At 38.9% G+C, this 27,219-nt stretch overlaps 1 protein-coding gene across 5 annotated transcripts in view; it reads right to left on the reverse strand.

Moving 5' to 3' along the window:
• dapk1 (death-associated protein kinase 1) overlaps positions 1-27,219 on the reverse strand; it is a 209,507-nt gene that overhangs the window by 73,433 nt on the left and 108,855 nt on the right. For 4 of the 5 annotated variants that reach the window (XM_020527228.2, XM_020527231.2, XM_020527232.2 and 1 more), the window contains exons 4-12: positions 26,892-27,030; positions 16,794-16,923; positions 14,508-14,556; positions 14,383-14,409; positions 11,891-12,043; positions 8,346-8,391; positions 6,945-7,034; positions 1,549-1,641; positions 582-701 (exon numbers count right to left, since the gene is read on the reverse strand). In XM_020527228.2, the coding sequence (XP_020382817.1) occupies positions 582-701; positions 1,549-1,641; positions 6,945-7,034; positions 8,346-8,391; positions 11,891-12,043; positions 14,383-14,409; positions 14,508-14,556; positions 16,794-16,923; positions 26,892-27,030 (847 nt within the window). The remainder of the gene's footprint in view (positions 1-581; positions 702-1,548; positions 1,642-6,944; positions 7,035-8,345; positions 8,392-11,890; positions 12,044-14,382; positions 14,410-14,507; positions 14,557-16,793; positions 16,924-26,891; positions 27,031-27,219) is intronic. The other variant, XM_048592204.1, reaches the window with a different exon arrangement.

Consider the following 27,219-nt stretch of genomic DNA (forward strand, 5'->3'; position numbering starts at 1 on the left):
GAAGAAGGGTCTAGGCCCGAAATGTCAGCCTTCCTGCTCCTCTGACGCTGCTTGGCCTGCTGTGTTCATCCAGCTCTACACCTTGTTATCTCTACTTTTATTAGTGATTTTGTTAGATTGAATTGAATACAACAATATTGTGAGGACTCATTTGATTACATGGAGGACTATCTACTAAACGGCTTAACACTAACAATCCAACAGAAAATTGACATCCAATAGCAAACAGTTTCCTCAGTCATTAATATGAAATTTTTCTTGTGCTTTATGTTAATTTATCAAACAGGCTATAGCATTTTGCATAATTTGATTGCTTAATAACATGAAATGACCTACAATAACCACTACAGGAATCATGATTATTTGCAATGGAAATGCAAAAGGTGAAATAATTTATGTAGCATTTACTGTAACATGATGAATTTAGCTAATTAGCTTTATCATTACATATATTCTTCCTGTTTTTAAAATAAGTAGATTATGTGGCGATGAACATTATAGGTACCCGCTATTCTGAAATCTAGGAAGGAAATAATTCTCAAGCCATTAAGAAAACATACCAAACGATGCACAGAAATTACCTTGTTAGGTTGGTTAATGTCATAATTGGCAAGGGATCCAAGGAGGTGCTGTAGACCAGGAACATTATCATCATTGATGGCATGAATAATTGCTTTCATTACAAATGAATCCTCTTCATCCTTATAAGAAGAAAAATAAAACTTGTCACTCTTGGAAACCAACAAACAATTTGCTGGTCAAAGACATCAGAACATATGGATGAAAGGAGGAAAGACTATTTATGCTATTTTCAAAAATAGCATAATTTACACATTGATAACATCCTCTGCCAATTATTCTGATTACTCCGGAAATCCAGCTTTTAATTTTAAAACCAGTGAATTTTAAGAGATGATGACAGATCTCTTTCCAGCTTTAGCTCTTTGGAGTTATGCTAAAGTCAAAATTCAAGAGCTCCATAGATTGATTAGCAAGCAAATACAGTGAGCAGTATACCTTACAGAAAGGAAGACCTTCAAAACAATTCTGCTCAGTGTTGGTATAAGCCAGGGTAATAGTTGGCCACATCAACTGGTCTAAGAACATCAACATGTATATCATGTAAAATCCCAAGGTAATTCTTGGAAGTGTAACTAGACAAAACAATCAATGCTGAGTTGAAGAATTTGGTCAAAGAGGAGGATTTTAAGAATTGCTACAGCAGACACGCTTCTTTCCCTCTTCTAACTGCTGTTTATCCTCAGCAAAGTGCACACGCACAATGTGATCACTGAAAATAGCCTGCTGAATGGAGTCAATATCACAGCAAGAAAGAAGGGCAACCATGCCTGAAACATTCTTTGAGAAGGTAACAAGCAGGATAGATAAAGGTGAAGTAGTGGATGTAACACAGTCGGATTTCCAGAAAGGAAACTCATGGCCAACATGTATTTATATGAACAAACACACTCAACTCCTCCAATTTCTCATCCTTAAGAATGGAAACAAATCTTCAGCTGCCAAATGGAATGTTGTTCCAATACTTACCAAAGTGTCCTCACTCCTAGCAACACTCATATTGCTTCGAGACAGAAATGATCTTGATAGCCGTTGGCACAATGATATTAACCGTACTGATTGCTAAAGAAAATATATTTTAACAAAATAAGTTACATTTGAACAGAAACATTTAATTCTCAAAACATTTAATAGCTTGCAAATCACCCAGTAATGATACAGAGAATCAATAATAAACTAGATTGATTGATTGAGGCAGTATTACATTTTGCTGATAGAGATTAAAAACTAAGGTTAATCCAAACTGGGAAGAGGGTGAAAGCTGTACAAGTTTCATAATTAAATCATCTGGTCACCTGCATCTCCTAAAATAACGAATGTTTTCTCTCTATGTATATGTATAAAACACTACATTCCAGGGTATGAGGACTTTTTTTTTGGCTGTGGGTAAACGAGAAATTGATCATTAATCGAAAAGTACTTTGGTCATTTTATTATCTGATATCTATGCTTCTTCATAATGATGTTCTCCCAATTAGATTTCCAACACTACTAGTTGATACAATTGTTGCTGCTCCAACAACACTCAAACAGCTTGCTACCATCCAGGACAAAGCAGCCGCTTGATTGTTACCTTGTTTGTACCATCTATAAGATGCCTTACAGTAGCTCACTAAAGCTCCTGACAGCACCTTTCAAACTTTTTACATCTATCCCCAAGAACGACAAGAGCAGCAGATAGATGGGAACACCACCACCTGCAAATTCCCCTCCAAGCCACTCACTATCCTAACATGGAATTATATTGCCATTCCTTCACTGTTTGTTGGGCCAATATCCTCAAACTCCATTCTGAACAGCACTGAGTGTGCCCTGACACCCCAAGGACTGCAGTAGTTCCAGAGGCAGCTCACCACCAGGTCAATTAGGGGTGGAAAAAGTGCTGGTCTAGCCTTATACACACACATTCCATGAACAAATAACACTAATTAATGATGTCATCCCATGTCTGAGACTTTGGTTTCTAATTTGCCCAGATTTGACGAAAAGGAAAAAGAATTTGTACATGCAGTTGCAGTTTTCATGTTAACAACTCCTACTAATACCCAAGTGAGTACAGTCCCAGTGTGTGCTTATGCATAACATTAAAAGTACAATCAGAAACTCAATGATCATTAGGCAGAATGCAATACAGCCATCTGGGGTTTCTTCTGAGGTAATATTTTACCAATCTTACAACTGATCATAATTCTTAATCGAGCAAGTACTAAAAGATATTTATTCTCCAGAAATGAAATTGTTCCCTCGATGAAAGGCCATAAGGCCATAACATGTAGGAGCAGAATTAGGCCATTCAGCCATTGGGTCTGCTCCACTATTCAATCATGGCTGATATGTTTCTCAACTTCATTCTCCTGCCTTCTCCCCATAACCTTGGATCCCCTTACTAATCAACATCCTACCTACCTCTGTCTTAAAGACACTCAATGATTTGGCCTGCTTTTGTGGCACCAAGTTCGTTTTGAGGCTGTGCCCTCAGGTCCTAGCCTCTTCGACTAGTGGAAACTTCTTCTCCATTTTTACTATCCAGGCCTCTTAGTATTCTGCAAGTTTCAATGAGATTTATCTTCATCCTTCTAAATTCCATCGAGTACAAATCCAGAGACCTCAACGGCTCCTCACATGACTAGCGCTTCATTGCCAGGATCATTCTTGTAAACCTGCTCCGGACCCCCTCCAAGACCAGCACATCCTTTCTTATTTGTGGCCCAAAACTGCTCACAATATTCCAAGTGCAGTCTGACCACAGCGTTATACAGCTCCAGCAGTACATGGCTGCTCTTGTATTCTAGCCCTCTCGAAATGATGCTATCAACGTATTTTCCTTTGAAACTGCAAACTGAATCCGCATGTTAACCTTTAGAGAATCCTCAACTCGGACTACTAAGTCACTTTGTACTTCAGATTTCCAAAGCCTTTCCCCATTTAGAAAATAATCTACACCTTTATTCTTCCTATCAAAGCGCATAGTCTCACACTTTCCCGCATTGTATTCCAACTGCCACTTCTTTGCCCACTCTCCTAGCTGTCCCAAGTCCTTCTGCAGCCTCCCCGCTTCCTCAACACCGCCTATTCCTCAACCTATCTTTGTGTCACCTGGAAACTTAGCAACAATGTCCTCACTTCCAGCGTCCAGATCACTAATACAATAAAAGTGAACTGTTGTGGTCCCAAGATGGATGCCTGCGGAACTCCACCAGTCACTGGCTGCCATCCTGAAAAAGACCTCTTTATCGCCACTCTCTGCCCTCTACCAGTCGTCCAATTTTCTATTCATGCCAGTACCTCGCCTCAAATACCATGGGCTCTTATCCTATTTAGCAGCCTCCTATACAGCACATCAAAGGCCTTCTGGAATTCCAAATCCACTCTTCTCTCATGCCAACTTGCTCATTACTTCCTTGAAGAATTCTAACAGATTGATCAGGCGTGACCTCTTCTCGAAGCTGTGCTGACTCAGCCCTATTTTACCATGTACTTCCAAGTACTCCATAATTTCAGCCTTAATAATGAACCCTAAAATCTTACCAACGACTGAAGTCAGACTAACCAGCTTATAATTTCCCATCTTCAGCCTCCCTCCCTTCTTAAACAGGGGCATTACACTAGCCATTTCCATAAAACCATAAGACAAAGGAGCAGAAATTAGGCCATTCGACCAGAGTCTGCTCCGCCATTCAATCATAACTGAAAGGTTTCTCAACCCCATTCTCCTGCTTTCTCCCCGTAACCCTTGATAATCAAGAACCTATCTATCTCAGTCTTAAATGTATTCAATGACCTGGTCTCCACAGCCTTCTGTGGCAGTGAATTCCATAGATTCACCACTCTCTGGCTAAAGTAGTTTCTCCTTCTCTCCGTTCTAAAAGGTCTTTCCTTTAGTCTTAGGCTGTGCCCTCGGGTCCTAGTCTCTCCTACCAATGGAAGCATCTTCCCAACATCCACTCTGTCCAGGCCATTCAGTATTCTGAAAGTTTCAATTAGATCCCCCCTCATCCTTCTAAACTCCAATGAGTATAGTTCCAGAGTTCTCAAATGTTCCTCATATGTTAAGTTTTCAATTCCTGGGACCATTCTTATGAACCTCCTCTGAACTTGCTCCAAGGCCAGTACATCCTTCCTGAGATATGGGGTCCAAAACTGCACGCAATACTCCAAATGTGGCCTGACCAGAGCCTTATAAAGCCTCATAGTACATCCCTGCTTTTATATTCAAGTCCTCTCAAAATAAATGCCAATATTGCATTTGCCTTCCTGTTTCCAGTCCTGTGGGGCCTTCCCTGACTCTAGTGACTCCTGAAAGATCACCACCAATGATTCTACAGTCTGCTTTAGCTATTTCCTTCAGAATCCTGGGCTATAGTCCACTTCATCCAGGTGATTTAACCCTTTCAGTTTCCCCAGAACCTTCTTAGTGATGGCCACTACACATGCATCCGCCACTATTATATCAATTTTCCAGCAGTGGTAGCACATGGTAAACTTACTCAAGAATACTTTGATGTATTTCCACACTTAAAACTGAATCCTATTTGTTGGCTTGGACTGTACTACTCCTCAGATAAACTCCATCAGAGCTCCTGGTTTTACATATTACTTGTCTCCCCATTGTTCTCTAACTTTTTGTTAAAGAGATTTGATTTGAATATCCCATTTTCTTGGGCTGTTCTTAATTTGCAACTATGAACTCTTGATTTCAAACTTAGAGCATAAAAAGTTGTCCTAATCCACATTCCCAAGTCCCATATTATGTTAAATATTTCTATCAATAGTACCCCTGTCATTTTTTGAGGATAGTTAAGCTGCCTGAAGGGGAATGCACCACAACAGCTTTCACACTTCAAAACTATGAATAAAACAAAATACCGCAGTGTTGGAAATCTGAAATAAAAAGAGAAACTGTTGTAGAAACTCAGTAGGTTTGGCAGCATCTGCAGAAAGAGAGATGGATGTAACATTTCAAGTCCAATATGACCCTTCTTTGGAACTGAATAGGGATGGAATTCTAATGGTAGCAAAGAAGAGAGTTGGATGAAGAGATGGGGTAAATAGTAGGTGTTAAAGTTTTTAAATGGCTCACCTCTACAGAAAATGAGACATCAATTAGGGATGAGGTGATGGTAAAAGAAAACGTGGAATTTCATGTTGAGTCCTGAAGGTTATGAAGTGCTTAATTGGAAGGTGCAATACCTCCAAATTGTTTGGACTTTGCTGGAGCACAGCACCAGGTTCAAGACAGAAATATCAGCATGACAGCAAGATGGTGTACCGAATGGCAGACTGGAAGTGTTCTATAACGTGGTCATCTGCATTCGGAGTTTGGTCTTGAATACAGCAAATATAGGAGACTAGACAGAAAGACATGCAAGTAAAAGAGTGTCACGAAAAGAATGATCCCTGTGGAATGCTGACAGTGCAGTTGATTAGAAAATGTGTTTGTCTGTGGCATCCTGCTGGAAGCAGGGGAATTAGTGGAGGATGATTCTTTGACTGTGGAGGTTGGTGGGGTGATAATTGTGGATAAGGAGAACCCTATCACTGTTCTGGGAGGGATAGGAAGGACCAAGAGCAGAAGTGCAGCAAATGGGTAGGATATGACTGAGGGCCCTGTTTGCTACTAAGGGGTGGGATCCTCGGTTGAGGACAATGGATCACAGGTCAAAAGCATCCCCGCATAAGGCGGTCCAATTTGAGCAAACATGACAGAGAAAGGGAAATTGGGAGAATGGAATGGTGTCCTTATATGATGAGTATGAAATAGTGTGGTCAAGGTATTGGTGGGTATAACTAGGTTTGTAATTGATATCAGTGTTCAGCCTGTCCTCAGAAATGGAAATAGAGAAGTCAAGGAAGGGAATCGAAGTGTCAGAAAGACCAAGTGAGGGTGAACAAGAGGAAGAGTTGTGTTTGTGGGTCTGAGTAGGACTGAATCAAGAAATGTTCCACAAGAGCCAAGTATGAGAAGGACCCATGCAGTTCTTATAGCTACACTTTTTATTTGGAGCAAGGAAAATTATTAAAAGTGACAGCACGAATAGCAAAAGCATCAGTTGGATTCAAGTTGTTAAGCCTCTCATTCTAAAAGAGGTGCAGAAATGTTCAATATTGTCTGTTCCCTTACAATACAAATATTAACTTCTGAAACAACTTCTCCTCCTGCGCCCATAGAGACACATTTTAAATATTTTCCCTCATTCAAACTTTTATTGTTCCCCCTCCCGACCCCAAAATAATGGCGTAATGAACTGACTCAGATTCTTTTGTTAATTAATTTTGAACTCTGATGCCTGCAAACCTTGAACTGATTACAAAAACTACCTAATGCAGTCAGGTAAACATTGAATGTCAGTTACAATTCCACATACCTTCCATTTCCTTCGGGCTGCAAACTTTTTAAACTTTTCCATATTTACAGCTGACGCTTTTCTGCTGAGAGCCTGCTGACTATCTTTCGGCTGAAAATGTTACAAAAATCAAATTACAGTCATAGAATCATCATAGAATCCCTCCAGTGTGGAAACAGGCCCTTCGGCCCAACAAGTCCACACCAACTCTCAGAGCATCCCCCCATAACCCACCCAATCTACACATCCCTGAATGCTACGGGCAATTTAGCATGGTCAATCCACCTAGCCTGCACATCTTTGGACTGTGGAAGGAAACCGGAGCACCCGGAGGAAACCCACACAGACACGGGGAGAATGTGCAAACTCCACACAGACAGTCGCCAGAGGGTGGAATTGAACCCGGGTCCCTGGTGCTGTGAGGCATCAAACCTCCCATTAATTGATTTTAAATACACATGTCAGCAATGTTATTCCTGCACTGTACCAACTGGGTAGAGATTGAAATTATCTTTTCACAGTTGGAATAGCAAAGCTGTGGGCATGGTGGACAGTGGTACAACTGCCCATGCTATTCCTCCGTTGATCCAGCACAATCCATGCAAGTTCCTTGCCTTCACTCTTGTAGCTGGGCTTTGAATACGCATCCTCTGATGACAGTCATAGAGTCATCGAGCACGGAAATAGACCATTATCCAAAACTAAAGTACTCCCACCGGCCTGCGCTTGGCCCATATCCCTCCAAACATTTCTTAATTGTGTACTTACCTAAATATATTTATCTTTTATATGTTGTTACTGTACCCGCATCACCCACTTCCTCTGAAAGCTCATTCCACACATGAATTACTCTCAAGAAAAATTGTCCCTCATGTCTTTTTAAATCTTTCGCCTCTTACTGTCCCTTAGTCTTGAAATCCCCACCCTTGGGTAAAGACACCTGCCATTCACCTTATCTATACCCATCACGATTTTATAAACTTCTATAAAGGTCACCTCTCGATCTCCTATGTTCCAGTGAAAGAAGTCCCAGTCTATCCAGCCTCTCCTTATAACTCAACCCCTCTATTCCCGGCAACATCCTGATAAATCTCTTCTGAACCTTCTCCAGCATAACATTCTTCCTGTAACAGGCAGCCAGACTGGACACAGTACTCCAGAACAGTTATGTTGAGGTTGTATAAGGTCAAAAATCACACAATATCAGGTTATAGTCCAACAGGTTTATTTGAACACATAAGCTTTCGGAGCACTGCCACTTCCTCAGGTGTGATAAAGATAATGGATCCAAGCAAGCCAACTGCAAACACATTTCTTTAAATGTAGGTGCCACAATTTATTCATGAAAAGACACAAGAGGTTTGCACATTTCTTCAATTATAACTTTATAACGAAGTTTAAAATAAAGATACATAGGCATACCTTGATCCATGGATGCTGCAAACTATCTTGAATAGTCATTCTCTTCCTATTAAAGGCATATTACAAAAGCAAAATATATAACATTTAAATCAGTGCAGTAATCAAACATAGAAAACCTTTTTACAAACACTAACATCTCAGTCTATAGCTTTCCAGGCTGCATTGATGCTCCTTTCATTTGTTTTACTGAAGTCACGTTAAGTGCAGCAATAATCACTCCACGATGCAAAAAAATGGTCTGAAAAATAGGACAAAGGTCAACAGGATATAATTTTTGTTCACTCTATTATGGATTAACTATTGAAACCATTTATTTATTTTTTTCTTTTTTAATGAGGAGAGTGGAGAGGTTGAAAATACCAATTTCTATTTCTACGGTAAATCTATAGCTTGGCTTGAATACAACACTTCACATCTAAGATTCACATCATGCAATCTCCAGATGCTAACTCAAACAGGAAATCAGTTCAGCTAGAGTTTCTTCAGCTGTAGTTCATGAACATAAACAAAGTTGTGTTCAGTGCCTTCAAGAAAGGTTTCAAGTGTAGCAAAATAAAATGTATGAAAGTTACGTATATAGGACTACTTAATAAGGGCCCATGGATTTAGGTAGCATATTTGCATGAATTGAAGATAAGCTAACTAATCTAATCTAACTGGGCAATTGGGATAAAGTCAGCATTTTCAGATGGCAACCTGTAATTGGTGCAGCACCAGAGATCAGAAATGGAGCAGATAAGAAAAAAAAATAGGTGGGAAGTCAAGTGGTGAGGATAATACAAAGAGCCTACAGAAGGATATGGACAAATTAAGTGAGTGGCAGAAAATCTGGCAGATATAATGTCAATGATGTGAGGTAGGAAGAGTAGAAGAGCTAAATATTATTTAAGTGGGAAAAGACTGAAGAAAGCTACTGGCACGGAGGGATTTGGGAGTCCTTGTGCATGAATCACAAAAAGTTAGAATCCAAGTTCAACAGATAATACAGAAGCCAAATGGATTGTTGGCTGTTATTTCAAAAAGAATGGACAATAGGGTAAGTCTTGATAAAACTGTACAAGGCACTGACAAGACCATAACTGGAATACTGTGAACAGTTCCCCTTATCTAAAGGAAGATGTACTGGCATTGGAAGTAATCCAGAGAAGGTTCACTATGTTGATACTGGGTATGGAGGGACTGTCTTAGGAGGAGAGGTTCAGTATTCATTGGAGTTTCATAGAAAGAGAAGAGACCTTAATGAAACTTACAAAATTTTTATGGGGTTGACAGGATAGATGCGGAGAGTGTGCTTTCCCTTGTGAGACGGTCTACGACTGAGGACATAATCGTATTGTAAGTGCCTGTCCTTTTAAGACAAAGATGAGGAGGATTCTCTTTTTGTCTCTCTGGGCTGTGAAGCATATTCAGGGCTGAGATAGACAATTTTTGTTAATTAAGGGATTCAAGGTTCTATGGATAAAGCTTGAAAGTGGAGTTGAGGATCATCAGATCAATGGGCTGAATGGCCTACTTCTGCTCCTACATCCAATGCTTTTATGCATCATTTACTTTTGGCGTGTTAGGAGTCGTGAAGTGAATTGCAGGATTTTCACTAAAATGACAGCCATAAAATATGGTAATTTATACATGGGGAAGAAACAGTCCTGTATGTAATAATGCTAGCAAGAAAGCCAGCAGTGAATGATCAATACGATTTCATTTTGCTGAAATTACCAAGCAGAAGAATTCAACTCCTTGATGTCAGATTTAGAAAATCAGAGTTTTTACTACACAGAAGGGGGTGCTTTGGCCCATTGAGCCTGCACCAGTCATCAAATATCCAACTATTCCAATCTTATTTCCCAGCACTTGGCCCACAATCCTGTGGGATAGCACAATCCTGTGCTACAGCATTTCAAATGCTCATCCAAATAGTTCTGAGATGTCTCAAGGGTTCCTGCCTCTACCATCCTTTGAGGAAGTGGCTTCCATAATCCCCTAGGTGAAAGAAGTATTCCTCAAATCCCCTCTAAAGCTCCAGCTTCTTACCTCAAAAAGTGGTAATATTGACCCCTCTACTAAGGAGAAAATTTTATCAACCAGATTCCTCTCAGCCTTCTCTGCTCTAAGGAAAACAACCACATCCCATCTAGTCTCTTCATTACTGAAAAACTCCAGATCAGGTAACATCCTGGTGAATATCTTTTTCACCCTCTTTAGTGCAAGCGCATCTTTGCTATAGTGTGGTGATCAGAACTGCACATTGTACACCAGCTGTGTTCTCACATGACATACATCTTCACCATTACTTCTTTGTTCTTGTATTCAATGTCTTGCTTGATAAAGGCAAGTAATCAGATGCCTTCTTAATCATCTTATCTACCTGTCCTGCTGGCTTCAATGATTAAGGACATGTACAACAAGGTAGTTATGATCCTCTATATTTCTTAAGGGTTCTTTTATTCAATGCATCCTTCCTTGCCTTGTTAATCCTCCTGAAATAGATCACCTCTGACTTTTCAGGGTTAAATTCCATTTGCCACTATTCTTCCCATCTATATCGTACAGTAGTCTAAGGCTTCGTTCCTTACTTTTTACTACACCACCAATTTTCATGTTATTTGCAAACTTACTATCACAACTCCTCCATTCATGTCTAGACCATTAATGTACAAAACAAATAGTAACCCAGCACCGAACCCTGTAGTACGCCATTGGACATAGGCATCCAGTCATACCCTTCGACCATCACTTTCTGCTTCCACCATTAAGCCAATTTTGGATTGAATTTGCCAAAATGCCCCGAATCCCATGGGCTCTTACCATCTTAATGAGTAGCCATGTAAGACCTTATCAAAAGCCCAACTGTCACCTTTCATGTTTTCATTGATAGAATGACAGGTCCCAAAAAAACTCATTAAGTTAATATTATCCAATTACTACATTAAGTTCGAAAGATAACTCAATAAAAAAAAATTGCTAAGCAAAATTTATCAGTCTTGTTCCAAATCATTGCTTCTGTGATGTAAATGAGATTATTATAATACTTTGATTTGTAAGAGGAAAAAAAAAACACCAATCCCAAGCTATTTTTTCTCTTCTTCTAGAGCTGGCAGGTGTTCATGATTCAGGGCAAATCATTTTATGTTAGAATTATATTGGAAACACATTAGAATTATAGACTAGACAATACATACCAACAGACTTTAATCACAGGAGCATTACAACTGATCTGATCACCCAACCCACACTCAGATTCTGAAACTAAAATCAGAAGCAGAAACCTGGACTAATATTCCCTCTGAAGTCTGGAGATCCTGATGCCAAATGCAGCATGGACCTTTGCCCAACTGACATCAGGTATCTTAGAACACACCTATGTTCCACCAGTACCATACAATGAGTAATTAACTTACTTACAAGACCATCACACAACTGAGCAATTAGCATCTTTAATACCTATATGCTTATAAGTTTAGAGTGTATCCACAATTTAAAATACAATAAAGTAACTGTAGTAAATACAATACAATAAAGTAATTAAAAGTGTATTGAAAGCATACTTAGGATCTTTCACAAGCAGTTTTCGGATAAAATCTTTTGCCAAGCCACTGGTGTTCTTGAAAAATTCTTCATCGAATTCGTAATTCACAGCTGAAACATTGGCCAATGTTTCTTGTTTAGTGTCACCCAAGAAAGGTGATGCACCACTCAAGCTAATTAAAAGATAATCACGAACATTTCAGAACATGTAATGTATGTGGCAACTGCTGTACATAAAACACATCGCTAAAATTAAACTGCACATCTTTTTCTTATAAAGGCAATAATAAAGTACTGAATCTAACTATATAAGACTTCAAACAAGAGACGATCTGCATTGCTCTATGTAAAGGCTTCGATTCTGGCATTAACATTTTAACTCTGTATCCACGACAAAATTCCAAATTATTAGCACAAAAAATGGACATTTTTAGTAATAGGTAAATTTGCCATAGTCTTACCAGACAATAGGGCTGCTCTCTCATTCAAGAGATGACTGATGGCGGTTTAAGCTGAGGGTTACCACTCCTCAGGCAAGGGGAGAGGCTGAGGAAGGGAATCCTTTATGCTAACCTCAGTTGGTGCAAGAATTAAGACCACACTGTTGATATCACTCTACGCTGTAAATCAGTCATCCAGCCAACTGAGCTAACACAGTCTAAATTTTTTTAATACTCTCTCAAGAAATTAACTGTGCTTTTAATTATGAAACCAACTGTCAGCTTTTATAAGAATTATTCCATCTGGTCTGGTTCTTGTACTCCCACATCTTGCTTAGTCATTGAAAAACATGGCACAATTTATACTGCAAGTGTTTTATATTTTGCTCCATGTTTGTACTGTTTCCAATGCACTTCAAATCAGAATGCCAGATTTCTAAGTTCATTTGAATAAACCAACATTAGAAAACTATATTGTTATCGATCATTTCTTTTAAATTACACAAACACTCCAACAGTACAGACAAATTCTCAAAACAAATGTAAAGACAAGTACATTTGTTTGTCCTGTATATCTCTTGCTGTTGATCACTTTCCTGAAAGCATTCATTTCTCATTCCTTGCAGGAGCACAGAGTTCACAACTATGGGACACTTTAGTATCTTGCCCAAGAAACAATTCTTCACTTTTCTAAGTCTAGACAGCAAGTGTAGGAACAATGCCCAACCGTGGGGAGTACCAGATTTCACCAGATGGTCACTCTTTGGCAACGTCCTGCAAGGATTGCTGAATAAATAAATCAGCAGTGAGAACCAGTGACAAATTTACAAATTAATGGCACTTAAGCTAATAGCAACATTCTTAGTATTCCCATTCCTTCTTCATGATTAACATAAACCTGGGAACCAAACCTGAGACTTCTTTAGTTTGCTCATCTTAGCCACTCATTGCTCTAATCAACTCACCATTCAAGAGAAGATGTACAACACAATATATTTTATCGTGAATTATGTTTTTACATGCAACATTTTTGTATTTTAAGAGGTTTTTTTAAGTGCATTAGAATTATTTTTGAGCTGTGAAAGTTTTCATTGGCCTAACACCATCCAATGCTTGGCCTTCAAATTCCTTGTGCCTCTCTCCAAATCCAACTCCATTCTTGTGCTACAGGTCTTCTGTCCAGATAGTCCACTTTTCTGAGAGTTTGCACAAGTGTTTTTCAGTGTCTTCACCTCCAACAGTTGTAACTTTGCTCCATGGAAACGTTTTAGCTCACCTTCACCCTCAATATTCATCTCTGGTCGAACACTTGATTACCCCTCCCCTGACCATAATCTCAATTCCTGTGAAGAGGCTCAATTCTATCCTCACCTCCACTACCTGAAACTTTTACATTAAAAGGTGCAATACAAACAAATATTGCTATGTAATGCAGATTCTAATTAGTCATCCAATTGTAAATATTCCAACATATTTCAGTAATATAATGTATTGCTTTTTGTCACCAGCACAAAGGGGCCTCCAATAGAGTAACTTGTATAGGTTTCCATACTTCAGGTACAGACAGCAAATGGCCTTTCCACTGTGTCCTTTCTTTTCTCCAGTTCTCAAACAGCACAGTAAAAATGCATCAAGAAAAGAAAAATCAATTCTAAATGGGATCTCAATCTGTATCTTAATCGAAAGTAATGCTGGATCGCTATCTTTGCTATGTTACCCAAGGTCTCCAGTGCTCATCTCATTTTTAAGGAATTACAATTGTCTGAAAACTTAATTATACCAGGAGCATCTCTGTTGATTTAGCTCTTAAAACAATTACATAAAAGGAAGAATTCTCCAGTATTTAATCACAAGTTTGGGTGCATCTTTTGAGAATTTCAATGATCCACACACTTCATAAAACAATTTCTTGAGAAATAATGAACGTAATTTCAAGCATCCAGAATGCTGACATTATGGCATTGTCAATTGTGATACTTGTGCTGGCACTAGAATAAAATTTTTTTTGGCCATCATAACAATACATTTATAACTCTGATAAAGGAACATCTATTTACAAATGTAATACTTACAGAATGTAGGTTATGACACCAATACTCCTGAAACACATGGAAGAACAGTGCTTATATATGTTTCTGCAACTAGATTAAAAAGCCATCCAAAAGTTTAACTTATCATACAGTTTGTCTTCACTCACCACATATCAGCCTCTAGACCAAGGGGTTCATAGTTGACGATTTCTGGAGCTTCAAAACAAAACAAAATTCAGAAGATCCAAAATATTATATGCTATAGTCAACAGGATTTATTTTCCATTTTAAATTTTACATAGACCCCCATCATTGTTATTTCCCATTTTCTGATTCAGCTGGCAGGGTTGAACTATCTTACATCAATCAATAACATGGATTCTATATCTCGCTTTCTTTCCTGCCACCCTAGCTTGAGAACGAGTGCAATTTTCCTTTTCATAGAGCTGTCCTCTCAACTGTCAGGTCCTATCAACTGTTTTTATTAAAAGTTGCAATTGTTGTTGTCACCATTCTTTCTAATTTATGCTTTTTTAAAAAGGATGCCCAGGCTGTTCACTGTACTCCAAATGTGGTCTTATCAAGACTCCATTTAAGTTTCAGTTTATCATTTCTTCTATGCATTTGAATTCTATCCCTCCAGAAATTAAACCAAGTGTTTCAGTTCTTTGTTTTTGATAAAATGACCTTAATATCTGTGTCATTTATTTTGGTGAAGTATCTGTACCTCCACATCCTACTGCTTCCCTACTTTATTTAGAATTTTTTTCTTTTCACGTGTGTGACCGCTGTTTCTTACCAAAATATACATCATGTCTCAATTGCTTCAGAGGATTTTTAACAAACAATAAACAGTATCTTGTCTACTGGCTGCTATCCATGAGCAAGTCTAAGGAGGGGTTACAGTAAGCCAGTCAACCATGGAAATCTTCTGTCCTCAAACACTGCCTTTTTTTTCCTCCCAAACTTGCGGACATGAAAGCCACATAGAATGCTCCCTCACCCACCGCAAATAAAATCAGCCAACATGATACAGATTAAGTTGAAACCTGGCACTTTCCTGGATCACTTCTACATTGGCTAGCCCACATACCAACTAAGCTATTAAGACAGCTCTTTACATAATTTATTTGAACTGCAAGACCCAACCTTAACAAAGGCACAGAAAATTCAGACCAACTTTTGTTATATGGTAGAAAGCAGCTGGTGAAAGGTAGAACTGGGGTCAATCTTTCCACACTTCCAGGTTTAGTGCTACACACTATAGGTATATACCTCCTGAACCAAAACCCACAGATGGAGTTTGTTCTTTTAATCAGAATTTAAGTGAATCACCAGTTAACAACTCACCATGAGCATACACCTCAATTCAAATAACATGCAATTAACACCCTTGACGCCCGAAAGTATGAAGGCTTTTTGAAAAAAAAATGCTTATGTAACAGCTTTTTAAAAATTTTTGTTAGATGTTCCATGACTCTCACAATCTTGATCCCAATTAAACCTAACTACTGCTTGGAACTAAAGAACAATGTGAGGGTATGTCCTCTACACCCTCATTAGACTAGCTCCAGCCAGGAAAGAAATTAAAGTCACAATAATTCATTAAATGCAGGCAATAAACATACTGTGTGTGCTGCTCCTTTACCCTCAGCCCACTTCATTTGCCTAGAGCCACATAAGTGCAATGGCAAATAGATTGCAGGCCTCTCTCACTGTCATTTTGATCAATTTGCTAAAATATTTTCTTCTTTCCGAACTTTATGTGAAGAGATGGTTTTCAACAACAGTATAAGAGCAAGTATAATTTCTACTGTCTTTGGTGTTTATTATTGGGATTTTAACAAGCAATGGGGATAAGTGTTTATGCTCACATCTACCTCCAAATGAAAGTACAATTCAACAAATTTGATTAAGTCACCACATGACAGGCAGAATGGAGAAAAACAGGCACGTACAGCCTGACAAATACAGGATGTATAACAGCATGTCAGAATAATAAATTGAGCATCCTTTGTCCCACAAATGTGTAAAAAATTCCATCCAAGACAGAATGATTGATATTGGTAGGGCTTTGCTCATCTCTGTATTCTGGGCAGCAATTAGGGAAGACAGAGCCCAGCCCTTCCTACATAAAATCCAGCGCAGCTCTCTATGAGCTGCAAAGAAAAAAAGTAGGCATTTGTTATCAAACCAATCCAGTTAAACTTCAGGTCGTAATTTTAAGTGAAATTATTCTGATCTCTAATCAGCAGCTTCTTCTCAGTTCATACATAATGATGGAATATATTCTTCCTGCAAATATGTGATAAAACTATACAGTGATTTCACAAAATGAATGTACATTCACTTCCACAAAATGTAGAAGAAAATCACTTTACAACAAATGAAAAATCAACTTCAACACTGCAAATAACCAAGCTGAATTCAGAAATGTCTTGAAGAATACCTACCAACAAACTCCGGAGTTCCAAAGATGTTTTTAAATTCATTCCCAAAATCTATTTCATGAGCCAAGCCAAAGTCAATAATCTTAATCCGAGGTTTTGGTGACTTTTTATCGAGCAGCATAATATTTTCAGGCTGCAGAGAGGAAGAGATTGTGGAAGGAATTCAAACATTAACTCATTTCCATTTATGAAGCAAAACACAAGCAGAATAAAAAAAAACACAAGACAATTAAAACTACGTAAAACTACCGCATTCCAAGTCTAACAGTTTATTCAAATGTGAACGGAAAGTTTGAATAAATTGTTCATTACAATTATCAACTGACTAATATGGCTTTTTAAAATAGTTTGCTTTGTGCTGGAGACAATTTTTTTATAACTCTCAGAAAAGCAATGCAATTGCTACTTCTATTTGGTTATAAGTAGTGATCTGGTTTATTAATGTATATAAAGGTTGCATTGAGGTTTTTCTTGCAGATGTCTCCACTCCTTGTATTTCTGGCACTATATGTGGTAAATGCTCCTTTGAATGGTTCTAGTGATGGCAGCAGCAGGTCTCTACTATGTCACTCAATCCACTATACTCACACAAAAAAGGGCTATTTAAGTATTACCACAAACTTTGGAATATGTAGGGAGGGTGGTATTAAAGCAAATTCAATCCTCATCCAGCATCCACATAAAGCACCTCAAAGAACAACAAAAAACAAAAAGCATACAGGAACAGACCCTTCAGCTCACCAAGCCTGTGCCAACACATGACACCTTTCTAAACTAAAAAAACTTTTGCCTCTATGTGGTCAGTTTCCTTCCATTCCCTGCCTGTTCACGTATCCGTCAAGATGTCTTTTAAACATTGCTGCGCATCTGCTTCTACCACCTCCTCTGTCGGCACATTCAGGCACTTATCACCCTCTATGTAAAAAAAATTGCCTCTTACATCTCCTTTAAACTTTCTCCCTTGTACCTCAAACCTATGTTCCCTAGTAATTGACATTTTTATCCTGGGAAAAAGGCTCCAACCTTCCATGCATCTCATAATTTTGTAAGTGTCTGATCAGGTCACCCCCACCCCAGCCTCCAACATTCAAGTGAAAACAAACTAAGTTTTTCCAACTTCTCCTCATAGCTAATACCCTCCAACATCCTAGTAAACATTTTCTGTACCCTCTTCAAAGCCTCTACATCCATCTGTGGCTTTTTTAGCCATCTTTAATCTGTTCTATTGAAAATTTCATGACAGTATTGCGGCATAGTAAATTTTTAAAAGCAAAAAAAAAAGTGATTTTTTCTGAAAGTAAACGGTTATTGATTTTGAGTTAATAGTAAGCTTGCACCATGGGAAAAAATATATCCTTAATGCAGCAGTTATGAATTAATACCACCTAGGAAATGTGCAAAAATAATCTAAAGGACTAAAGTGAGCACTACTACTCCTGCAGTTGCGTCAAGGATTCATATGCATGTAAAGCATTTCACTGTTTGGTTTGCCAAATATTCACAATTCCACGGAAGACCCCAAAGCTCCGAAGAGATTGAAAGGAGAAAACACACAAAATGCTTACGAAAATACATGTAAATGCACTTGGTGTAGATCAAATACATCACCCATGATTAAACAGCAGAACAGATTAACTGTTATTATTTGGTTAATAAGGATTTGAAAGAGAAAGATATATTTTTGTTAGATTGTAGATCTTCATCAAGTTATTTGTTCCTGTACTATATTTTACTAAAAGGTACATTGTTGAAGATTATATTGAAACAACCAATATTTCGGAGGTCCAAATTTGTCCCATGTTTAGTTAATGTTTCAGTCATTGCAGGTGGAAGCATACCGTTTGGCTTGGCAGTCCTCTGCTTGGGAGGGTTGACTTTCTTGTTGCCTGATGGCTGCTGCTGCTGAGACATAGAAGACAGACAGTAGTGGTGGAAGGGTATTTTCTAACTGGAGATCTGTAACCTGGTGTTCTGCAGGAATCAGTGCTGGGATTCCTGTTGTTTTAGGATTTCTAGGAGAATGTAGGTGGTCTGATTAGTAAGTTTGCAGATAACAAAAATTGGGGGAACTGCAGGATATTGTGGAGGATTGTACAGCAGGATATAGACAGGCTGGAGGCTTGGGCAGAGAAATGGCAGGTGGAATTTAATTCAAACAAATGAGAGGTGATGCATTTTGGAAGGTCTAATACAGGAGGGAAGTATGCAGGAAATGGCAAGTCATGTTGCAGCTGTTTAGAACTTTAGTTAGGCTGCATTTGGAATATTGTATATTGTTCTGGTCACCACATTTTAGTGCTTTAGATTATTGCACATTTCCTGGATGGTACAAATTCATAACTGCTGCAGTAAGGATGCATTTTCTCCCATGAAGCAAGATCTCTGTCAATTCAAAACCATTTACAGCAAACTTCTAAAAAAAATCTGAAATATTTTTTCCTTACTAGATTTACTATGCAGCAATGATACCACGAAACATATGATGCAGATAAAAGATGGTTAAGATAGCTAGATAAATTTAACTCTCGGATGGTTAAAATAACCACTTCTTCGTTCCCTCGGCAATTTGTAGAGTCCAAAGCAGAAGTGATAAAACACAAGGCTGATACTTCCTTGATGTTTGATGGTATAATGCATCATGTGGCTAATGGAAAAACAAACATTGCCAGAGCTACAGTTCCTTATTGATTTAGGTGATTTGGCTGCAATTCAAAAAGCACACAAACAAATGTGCACAATATCCTTTTAAACACACATCAGTCTAATAAAGCGTATGTTCGATTCTCCAGCAACATAACTTAAAAACACACACTACTATACCCATTGCTCAGTCACCTGCCATTATATTCTTGCACCTGCACTTTTCTACATGGGCTCAGTTTTTTGCTGTCATCAGCAAAATTACCACAAATTGATTGATATGTGAAATAAAAACTGTGAAACTGAACAACTTACAAAGCACAACTTAGAAAAACATCAGACAAGTGGAGTTTTCATGTTTTACAAAACAGCCCAAAATACAGCTGAGATAACAAGGTGTAGTGCTGGATGAACACAGCAGGCCACAGAAATGATTCTGAAGAAGGGTCCAAACCCGAAACGTCAGCTTTCCTGCTCCTCTGATGCTGCTTGGCCTGCTGGGTTAATCCAGCTCTACACCCTGTTATATCAGATTCTCCAGCATCGGCAGTTCCTACTATCCCAAAATACAGCTGAGTTCTGATTGAACATAGAATAGAATCCCTACAGTGCACAAACAGGCCCTTTGGCCCAACAAGTCCACACTGACCCTCAGAGCATCCCACCCAGACACATTCCCCTATAACCCACCTGAGCTACACATCCCTGAACACTACGGGCAATTTAGCATGGCCAATCCACCTAACCTGCACATGTTTGGACTGTGGGAGGAAACCGGAGCACCCAGAGGAAATCCACGTAGACATGGGGAGAATGTGCAAACTCCACACAGACAGTTGTCCGAGGGTGGAATTGAACCCAATTAACCACTGTGCTACCATGCCGCGCCAAATTGATTGGCTCATACATAAAATAAGCAAAAAGAACTAAGCCAAGTAGTATTTATTTTATTTATTTTACTTATTTTAATATAAAAAAGGACCAAGTTTGGGTGGCAAGTTGAAGTGGAAACAAGTGCCAAATGTTAAAAGTGAAGTTGGGCATTGGGGTAATGGAAAAGGAAAATTAACAAAACGTTTAGTTTGCACAGAAAGCAGGAGAGAAGACTTGGGGTTAGGAACACCAGGCAATTTTTACACTGTTGGCAATTTTATGCCACTGGGATTAGTGCTGAAGTCACAATTATTTAAAATATATTTAATGATTTGGATGATGGAAGTCTTTGCACTGTAGCCACGACACAAAAATAGATGGGAAGGCAAGTAGGGAGGATGATATAAAATGTCTACAAAGGGATACAGACAGCTTAAGCAAGTGGGCGGACACCTGGCAAATATATTACATAGGGAATGTAGGGTTATGCCCTTTTGCAGGAAGAATTAAAGAACTAAATATTATTTAAGTGGAAAAGATTGAAAAAGCTGCAGCAGCAAGAAATAGGGAATCCTCATAATAAATCACAAAAAGCTTGCATAAAGTTCAACAGGTAGTATGGAAGGCAAATGGAATGTTTGCCTTTATTTCAAAGGGAATGGAGTATAAAAAAAAGGGAAGTCTTGTTTAAATTATACAAGGCACTAATTAGACCAGACCTACAATACTGTGAACAGTTTTGATCCCCTTATCTAAGGAAAGATATACTGGCATTGGAAGGAGTCCACAGAAAGATCATTCAGTTGTTCCTGGATATTGAGGGATTTTCTTAGGAGGAGAGGTTGAGTGGGTTAGAACAAGAACATAAATTGCTGGAGAAACTCAGGAGGTCTGGCAATATCTGTGGACAGAAAACAAAATTCATATTTCAAGATCGACATAGTGGTGGAGGTGTTGGGGGTGGGGGGCAAGGTGCAGGGGATGGAGACACAGAGAGGGACGGGGAGGGAGGGAGGGTATGAGGTGTGAGCAGACAGATGGAGATGGAACCCAGAGATGGAGAATGGCAGTTAGACAAACAGAGGAATGGATGATAATATACTAGGAAGAAAGAAAAGCTGATAATGGTGACCTTAAGTAAGTGAAAATGGTTGGTTGTGCTGAAAGCAGCTCATGACATGACAGGACCTGGGATTTGGTGTGAGTAAAGGACATAGAAGGTGGTATTCAGGTTCTAAAAAGTTATTGTAGGTTGGGCTTGTACTTATTGGGGATTTAGAAGAATGAGAGGTAACCTCATTGAAACATACAAGATTTTTATGGAGCTTGGGAGGATAGGTGCGGAAAGGTTGCAATCACTTGTCAGAGTCTAGGATCTGAGGACATAATCTCAAAGTAAGGGACACCCAATTAGAGCAGGGATAAGGAACAATTTCTTCTCTCAGAGGATAATCAATCTGTGGAATTCTTTACTGCAGAGGGCTCTTGAGGCTGGGTCATTTATAAGGCTGAGATCAACAGATTTTTAATCAGCAAAGGAATCAAGGGTCAAGCGGAAAAAGGCAGGAAAAGTGAATTGAGGACCATTGATCAGCCATGATCTCATTGAACGGTGGTACGAACTTGATGGGCTGAATAGTCTACTTCTGTTCCTGCATTCTATGGTTTTCTTTCAAACAGTATGTCCACCCAACTCTGAATTTGCACCATTTATAGCAAAACAGTTTCATGCAGTCTGAAGTTCTTATGGGATGGTGAATGGTGGCTGAATTTTGACTTTGCTACAGCATGATCAAGTTGGATTTGTTTTTGGGTTTTGCAATTTGGAACAAGAGTCAGGGAGAAAGGTTTTATGCTAGTTGAATGGTGAATAATGCAAGTAAAAACAGATCAAAATAGTCCAAGAACAAAACCTGCAAGAGGCTTAAATATATTATCATTATCAAATGCGACCAGCCAATCACTTCACATTCTCATTGGTTAAGACAAAGAAATCAACTTAATTCTACTAAAATGGTGAAATAGGAGGATGGAACTATTCGTTTAAAAATGTGTTGACTTTACATAGGATTTAAAAAGAATACAAAACGAATTCTAATTAAATATTGTTGCAAAGATCCAATAAAAACAAACAAAACTGTTTTCTCTGTCTCAATTAAAATCATTCAGTGGGAACAATACTGAATGGTCAGATATGAACCTAGCAAGCTACCATGACCTATCATGATATATTTGACTGTAAAGATGGAAAAAAGAATCATTTTGAACAGAAACAACATTAATGCAACAATTCCAGATGCACTAACTGATAGAATACGGGGATGCCAATCCTGCTTTGCACATTCCTGAATATTTAATCATGAAACATCTCATCACATAGTACTTGACCACTTCACAAATATTAAAGGTAGGAACTCCGTAATTAAGAATTTTTGCTCTCCTTCTGTGCCAGCGATTATATGAACTTTAGAACAGGAATAGCCCAATCTGCCTTTCGAGCTTATTTGTTCTGTCATTCAATGGCTGCTGGCTGTAACAACTCCATTTATTGGTCTTTGTTTTTAATCAATATCCCTGCCTACTAAAACAAAACTATCAATTACAATCTCAAACATTTCAATTGACTCCGCAGTCATGACCTTTCAGATTTTCACTGCCGTTTGTGGGAAAAGTCCTTCCTAATTTCCTTCTTTCACTAGAGAAGTAGTATATCTACTTGCTGCCACAGCTTTGAGGAAACACTTTTACCGTTTCCCCCCCGCCTCCACAACATATAAAAGATAGGTACAAAATGTAATTATTATGGGGATTAAGAACCTAAAGGTTACAAATACAAGATTATGTCTGAGTGATTTAAAATAAAAGAACAGGCGAATGTTGTTTACAATGAAAATGGCAAGTTTGTGGAACTCACTTTCAAAGTTGTGCCTAAGGCCAATAACGTCAATATTTAGATTAGACTGGATAGATGAATGCAGATAAAAGCATATGGGAATAGGATTATGTTTAATACTCGCTCCTTATATGAAGGGGTGAACACAGACACTGATTGTTACGGTGAACAGACGACTAAGTAGGTCACTTTTCCTGAAAATGAATTATGATTCTCTTTTTCTTATCCATTTCCAAATATGCATTATTAAACTGGCACTCTTTGGCCACTATCAGAAGCAGAGTAAAACTTGCACTATACTCCCTCAAATCAACAATATTAAACAGAATGTATTGCTTCACTAGTGGAACTTTATTTTTTAAAGTAATATGAATTGTTACATTGATGACATTTTCAGAAGACTGAATTCTAAATTATGAGCAGATTTGTGCTGTGAATTACACTAGTAAAAAAAATGTTAAGACCATTATAAACTTATTCTACTTTGATTACATACATCAAAAAGGATGTGACTTCCATCCCATTAGCTGAATTTAAACCCAAACCTGAGGTGAATGTGCAGGATCTTACCACAGTTGTGTAAGCATTATTTCAGGCATTAGAATCTATAGAACTATAGAATTCCTACAGCGTGGGAACAGACTACTTTGGCCCAACAAGTCCACACTGACCCTCTGAAGAGCATCCCACCCAGACCCACCGTGCTACCCTATCCCTGCAACCCTGTGTTTCCCATGGCTAACACACCTAACCTTTATATCTGAGAACACTATGGGCAATTTAGCACGGCCAATCCACCTAGCCTGCACATCTTTGGACTGTGGGAGGAAACCAGAGCACCTGGAGGGAACCCACGCAGACACGGGGAGAATGTGCTAACTCCACACAGACAGTCGCCCAGGGATGGAATTGAACCCGGGTCCTTAGTGCTGTTGAGGATGGAGTGCTAACCTGAGCCACCCAAATTCCCGCATTATGTTCTTTCATGTTAAATTACATTATTAATGGACAGAGCCCGGAGCATGGGGCTAATGGGGAAGTGGTTAGGTTAAAATTCAACTGTTCCTGATATTTGTGACAGACTGGAGAAAATTATCCATAGTAAAAAGGCTCTGCTTATATTCATCCAACTTCTACAGCTGGTTAAACATTTATTCTGTGGAACTTCTACCTTATTTATGGAAAGTATTTTCTGAAGACTATAGCGCAAAAATCTATACCTTGAAAAAGATTAAAATAAAGAGTTTGATATTCAAAGATACTTTCTGCTTTATTTGGAATTCACATGAGTTTTTGTTCTTTGAGGTCTTTCAGTGCAACTTAAGTGCATTCCTAGAAAGTAGCTGAGCCCAACCCTAAATAATAAATTTTAAAACCAAAAAGACTGCGTTTGACTACAAATCTGCCTTCTTATTTTAAATAGTCAGAAATCAGACAACACCATGTTATAGTCCAACAGGTTTATTTGAAATCACAAGCTTTTGGAGCGTTGCACCTTCATCAGGTGAAGTGAGAAGCACACAGGCATAGAATTTATAGGCAGAGAGATCAAAAGATCATACAAATGGTGTGAGTGGAGATATGACAGGCTGAATAATAGATCTCTGCCAGTGATCAAGCCTGTCAGAAGGTGTGAGTAAAGTGTCAGCAGCTGAATAACAAGCAAAGGGATGACCCAGAATCCGATTAAATGAGGCAGGGAGATAATTACAAAAAATTAAAAATAAGGTGGTGCTGGGTACGAACCAAATGACTGGAACAACATGATAAGTATAAGAGTCGCATGCCAAGGGTCTAACCAAAGTAATAAGCAATCCAAAACTGTACAAACTAAGGTAGAGTATTCATAACAATTTATCCAGGTGGTGGTGTCAAAACAGGACAGTAAGGAAGATTTTACATATACAGAACAGTATGGTGGGGTCACACGTAGCATGACATGAATCCAAGATCACGATTCAGACTATTTCATGGGTATAGAACTTGGTTATCTGCTCAGTGATTCTGCATTGTTGTGTATCTCAAAGGCCGCCTTGGAGGATGCTTACCCAAAGATCGGAGGCTGAATGTCCTTGACCGCTGAAGTGCTCCCCTACTGGGAGGGAACATTCCTGTCTGGTGATTGTTGTGCAGTGTCCATTCGTCTGTTGGCATAGCGTCTGCAAGGTCTCGCCAATATACCATGCCTCGGGGTATCTTTGCCTGCAGCATATAAGATAGACAACATTGGCTGAGTCACAAGAGTATCCGCCGTGTATGTGGTGTGTGGTGTTCCCATGTATCCATGTCGATGATCTAGCATGTCTTGCAGCAGTACCTGTGGCAGGGTTGTGTGGTGTTGTGGTCGATGTTGTCCTGAAGGCTGGGTAATTTGCTGCGAACCATTGGCTGTTTAAGGTTTGGCGGTTGTTTGAAGGTGAGAAGTGGGGGTGTAGGGATGATCTTGGCAAGATGCTTATCATTGTCGATTACATACTGAAGGCTGTAAAGAACATGCCGTAGTTTCTCCACTCCGGGGAAGTACCGGGTGATGAAGGGTACCCTATCGGTCGTATCCTGTGCCTGTCTTCTGAGGAGGTTGTTGCAGCTTTACGCTGTGGCATGTCAGAACTGGTGATCGATCAGTTGAGCATCATATACCATTCTTATGAAGGTCTCCTTCAAAATCTTTAGGTATTTGTCGTGCTCCTCCTCTTCTGCGCAGATTCTGTATATGCGCAGGGGATGGCTTCTTTAACATGTTTAGGGTGGAAGCTACAGAAGTGCAGTATCATGAGGTTATCTGTGGGCTCGCGGTAGAGTGAGGTACTGAGGTATGTCCGCCCTTGATGGAGATGCATTTGTCCAAGAATGAGACCGATTCTGAACAGTTGTCCATGTCAAGTCTGATGGTGGGATGCAACTTGTTGATATCGCTATATAGTCATTTGAGTAATTCTTCACCATGCATCCAAAAGAAGAAAACATCTGATGTCATCTGCAGAGACCTATCATTCCACTTGTTGACACACCACTCATATCATTTGTATGATCTTTCGATCTCTCTGCCCGTTGATTTCTCTGCTAATAAATTCTGTGTCTGTGTGCTTCTCTCTTACTTCACCTGACAAAGGGGCTACACTCTGAAAGCTTGTAATTTCAAATAAACCCTGTTGGACTACAACCTGGTGTCATCTGATTTCTGATCTTGACCACCCCAGTCCAATCCCAGCACCTCCACATTATTATAAATAAGTAATGTAGGGATTAATTGGGAACTGAGATTTTTCAGGCCTTTATATGGTACACCCTGGTTCCCTGCACACCATTTGCTGGTGTGGAAATATCAACCTAGAGTGAGTGACAGGAAACTGCTGTGCCTTGCAGTGAGAGAAGTAAATCAAAAGACCAACTTAAACAAAACCATGAACCATTTACTTCTATAATATTTGGAAATGTAAAGAGCAGAAAAATAGACTTTACAAAATATTTATAATTTTGCAGTTTGTTGATTTTCCTGCTAACCTTTATCAATTGAGTCCTAACATAAATACCTTACTTATCTAGCATATTGTCCTCAACAACAAGAAAATGCAAGTGATTCTTTGTGATTCCAGCCTGACCACACAGTTTGTCATAAAAATTGCATAAAATTAATTCCGTTCTATATTAAGGAGCTATAACAAAAGTTCATCAACTTCAGACATTAGTTTTACCTTGAGGTCAAAATGGGCAATGCACTTGGAATGTAGGTAGTAAACGCCATTGAGAATCTGTTTGAGAAATTCAGTGGCCTCCTCTTCGGTCAAGGACTCTTTCTCAGCCAGAAAATCGAACAATTCTCCTCCAGACACGCTGCAGTATATAGGAGAAAAATAACTTTGGTAGGATAGTTTTCAACACATCAAACAATTTGCTCCAATATGTATCAATTTCAGAGATAGTAGGAACTGCTGATGCTGGAGAATCTGAGATAACAAGGTGTAGAGCTGGATGAACACAGCAGGCCAAGCAGCATCAGAGGAGCAGGAAAGCTGACGTTTC

This window comes from Rhincodon typus, chromosome 3 (assembly GCF_021869965.1).
Source record: "Rhincodon typus isolate 14 chromosome 3, sRhiTyp1.1, whole genome shotgun sequence".
Classification (NCBI taxonomy): Eukaryota; Metazoa; Chordata; class Chondrichthyes; order Orectolobiformes; family Rhincodontidae; genus Rhincodon; species Rhincodon typus.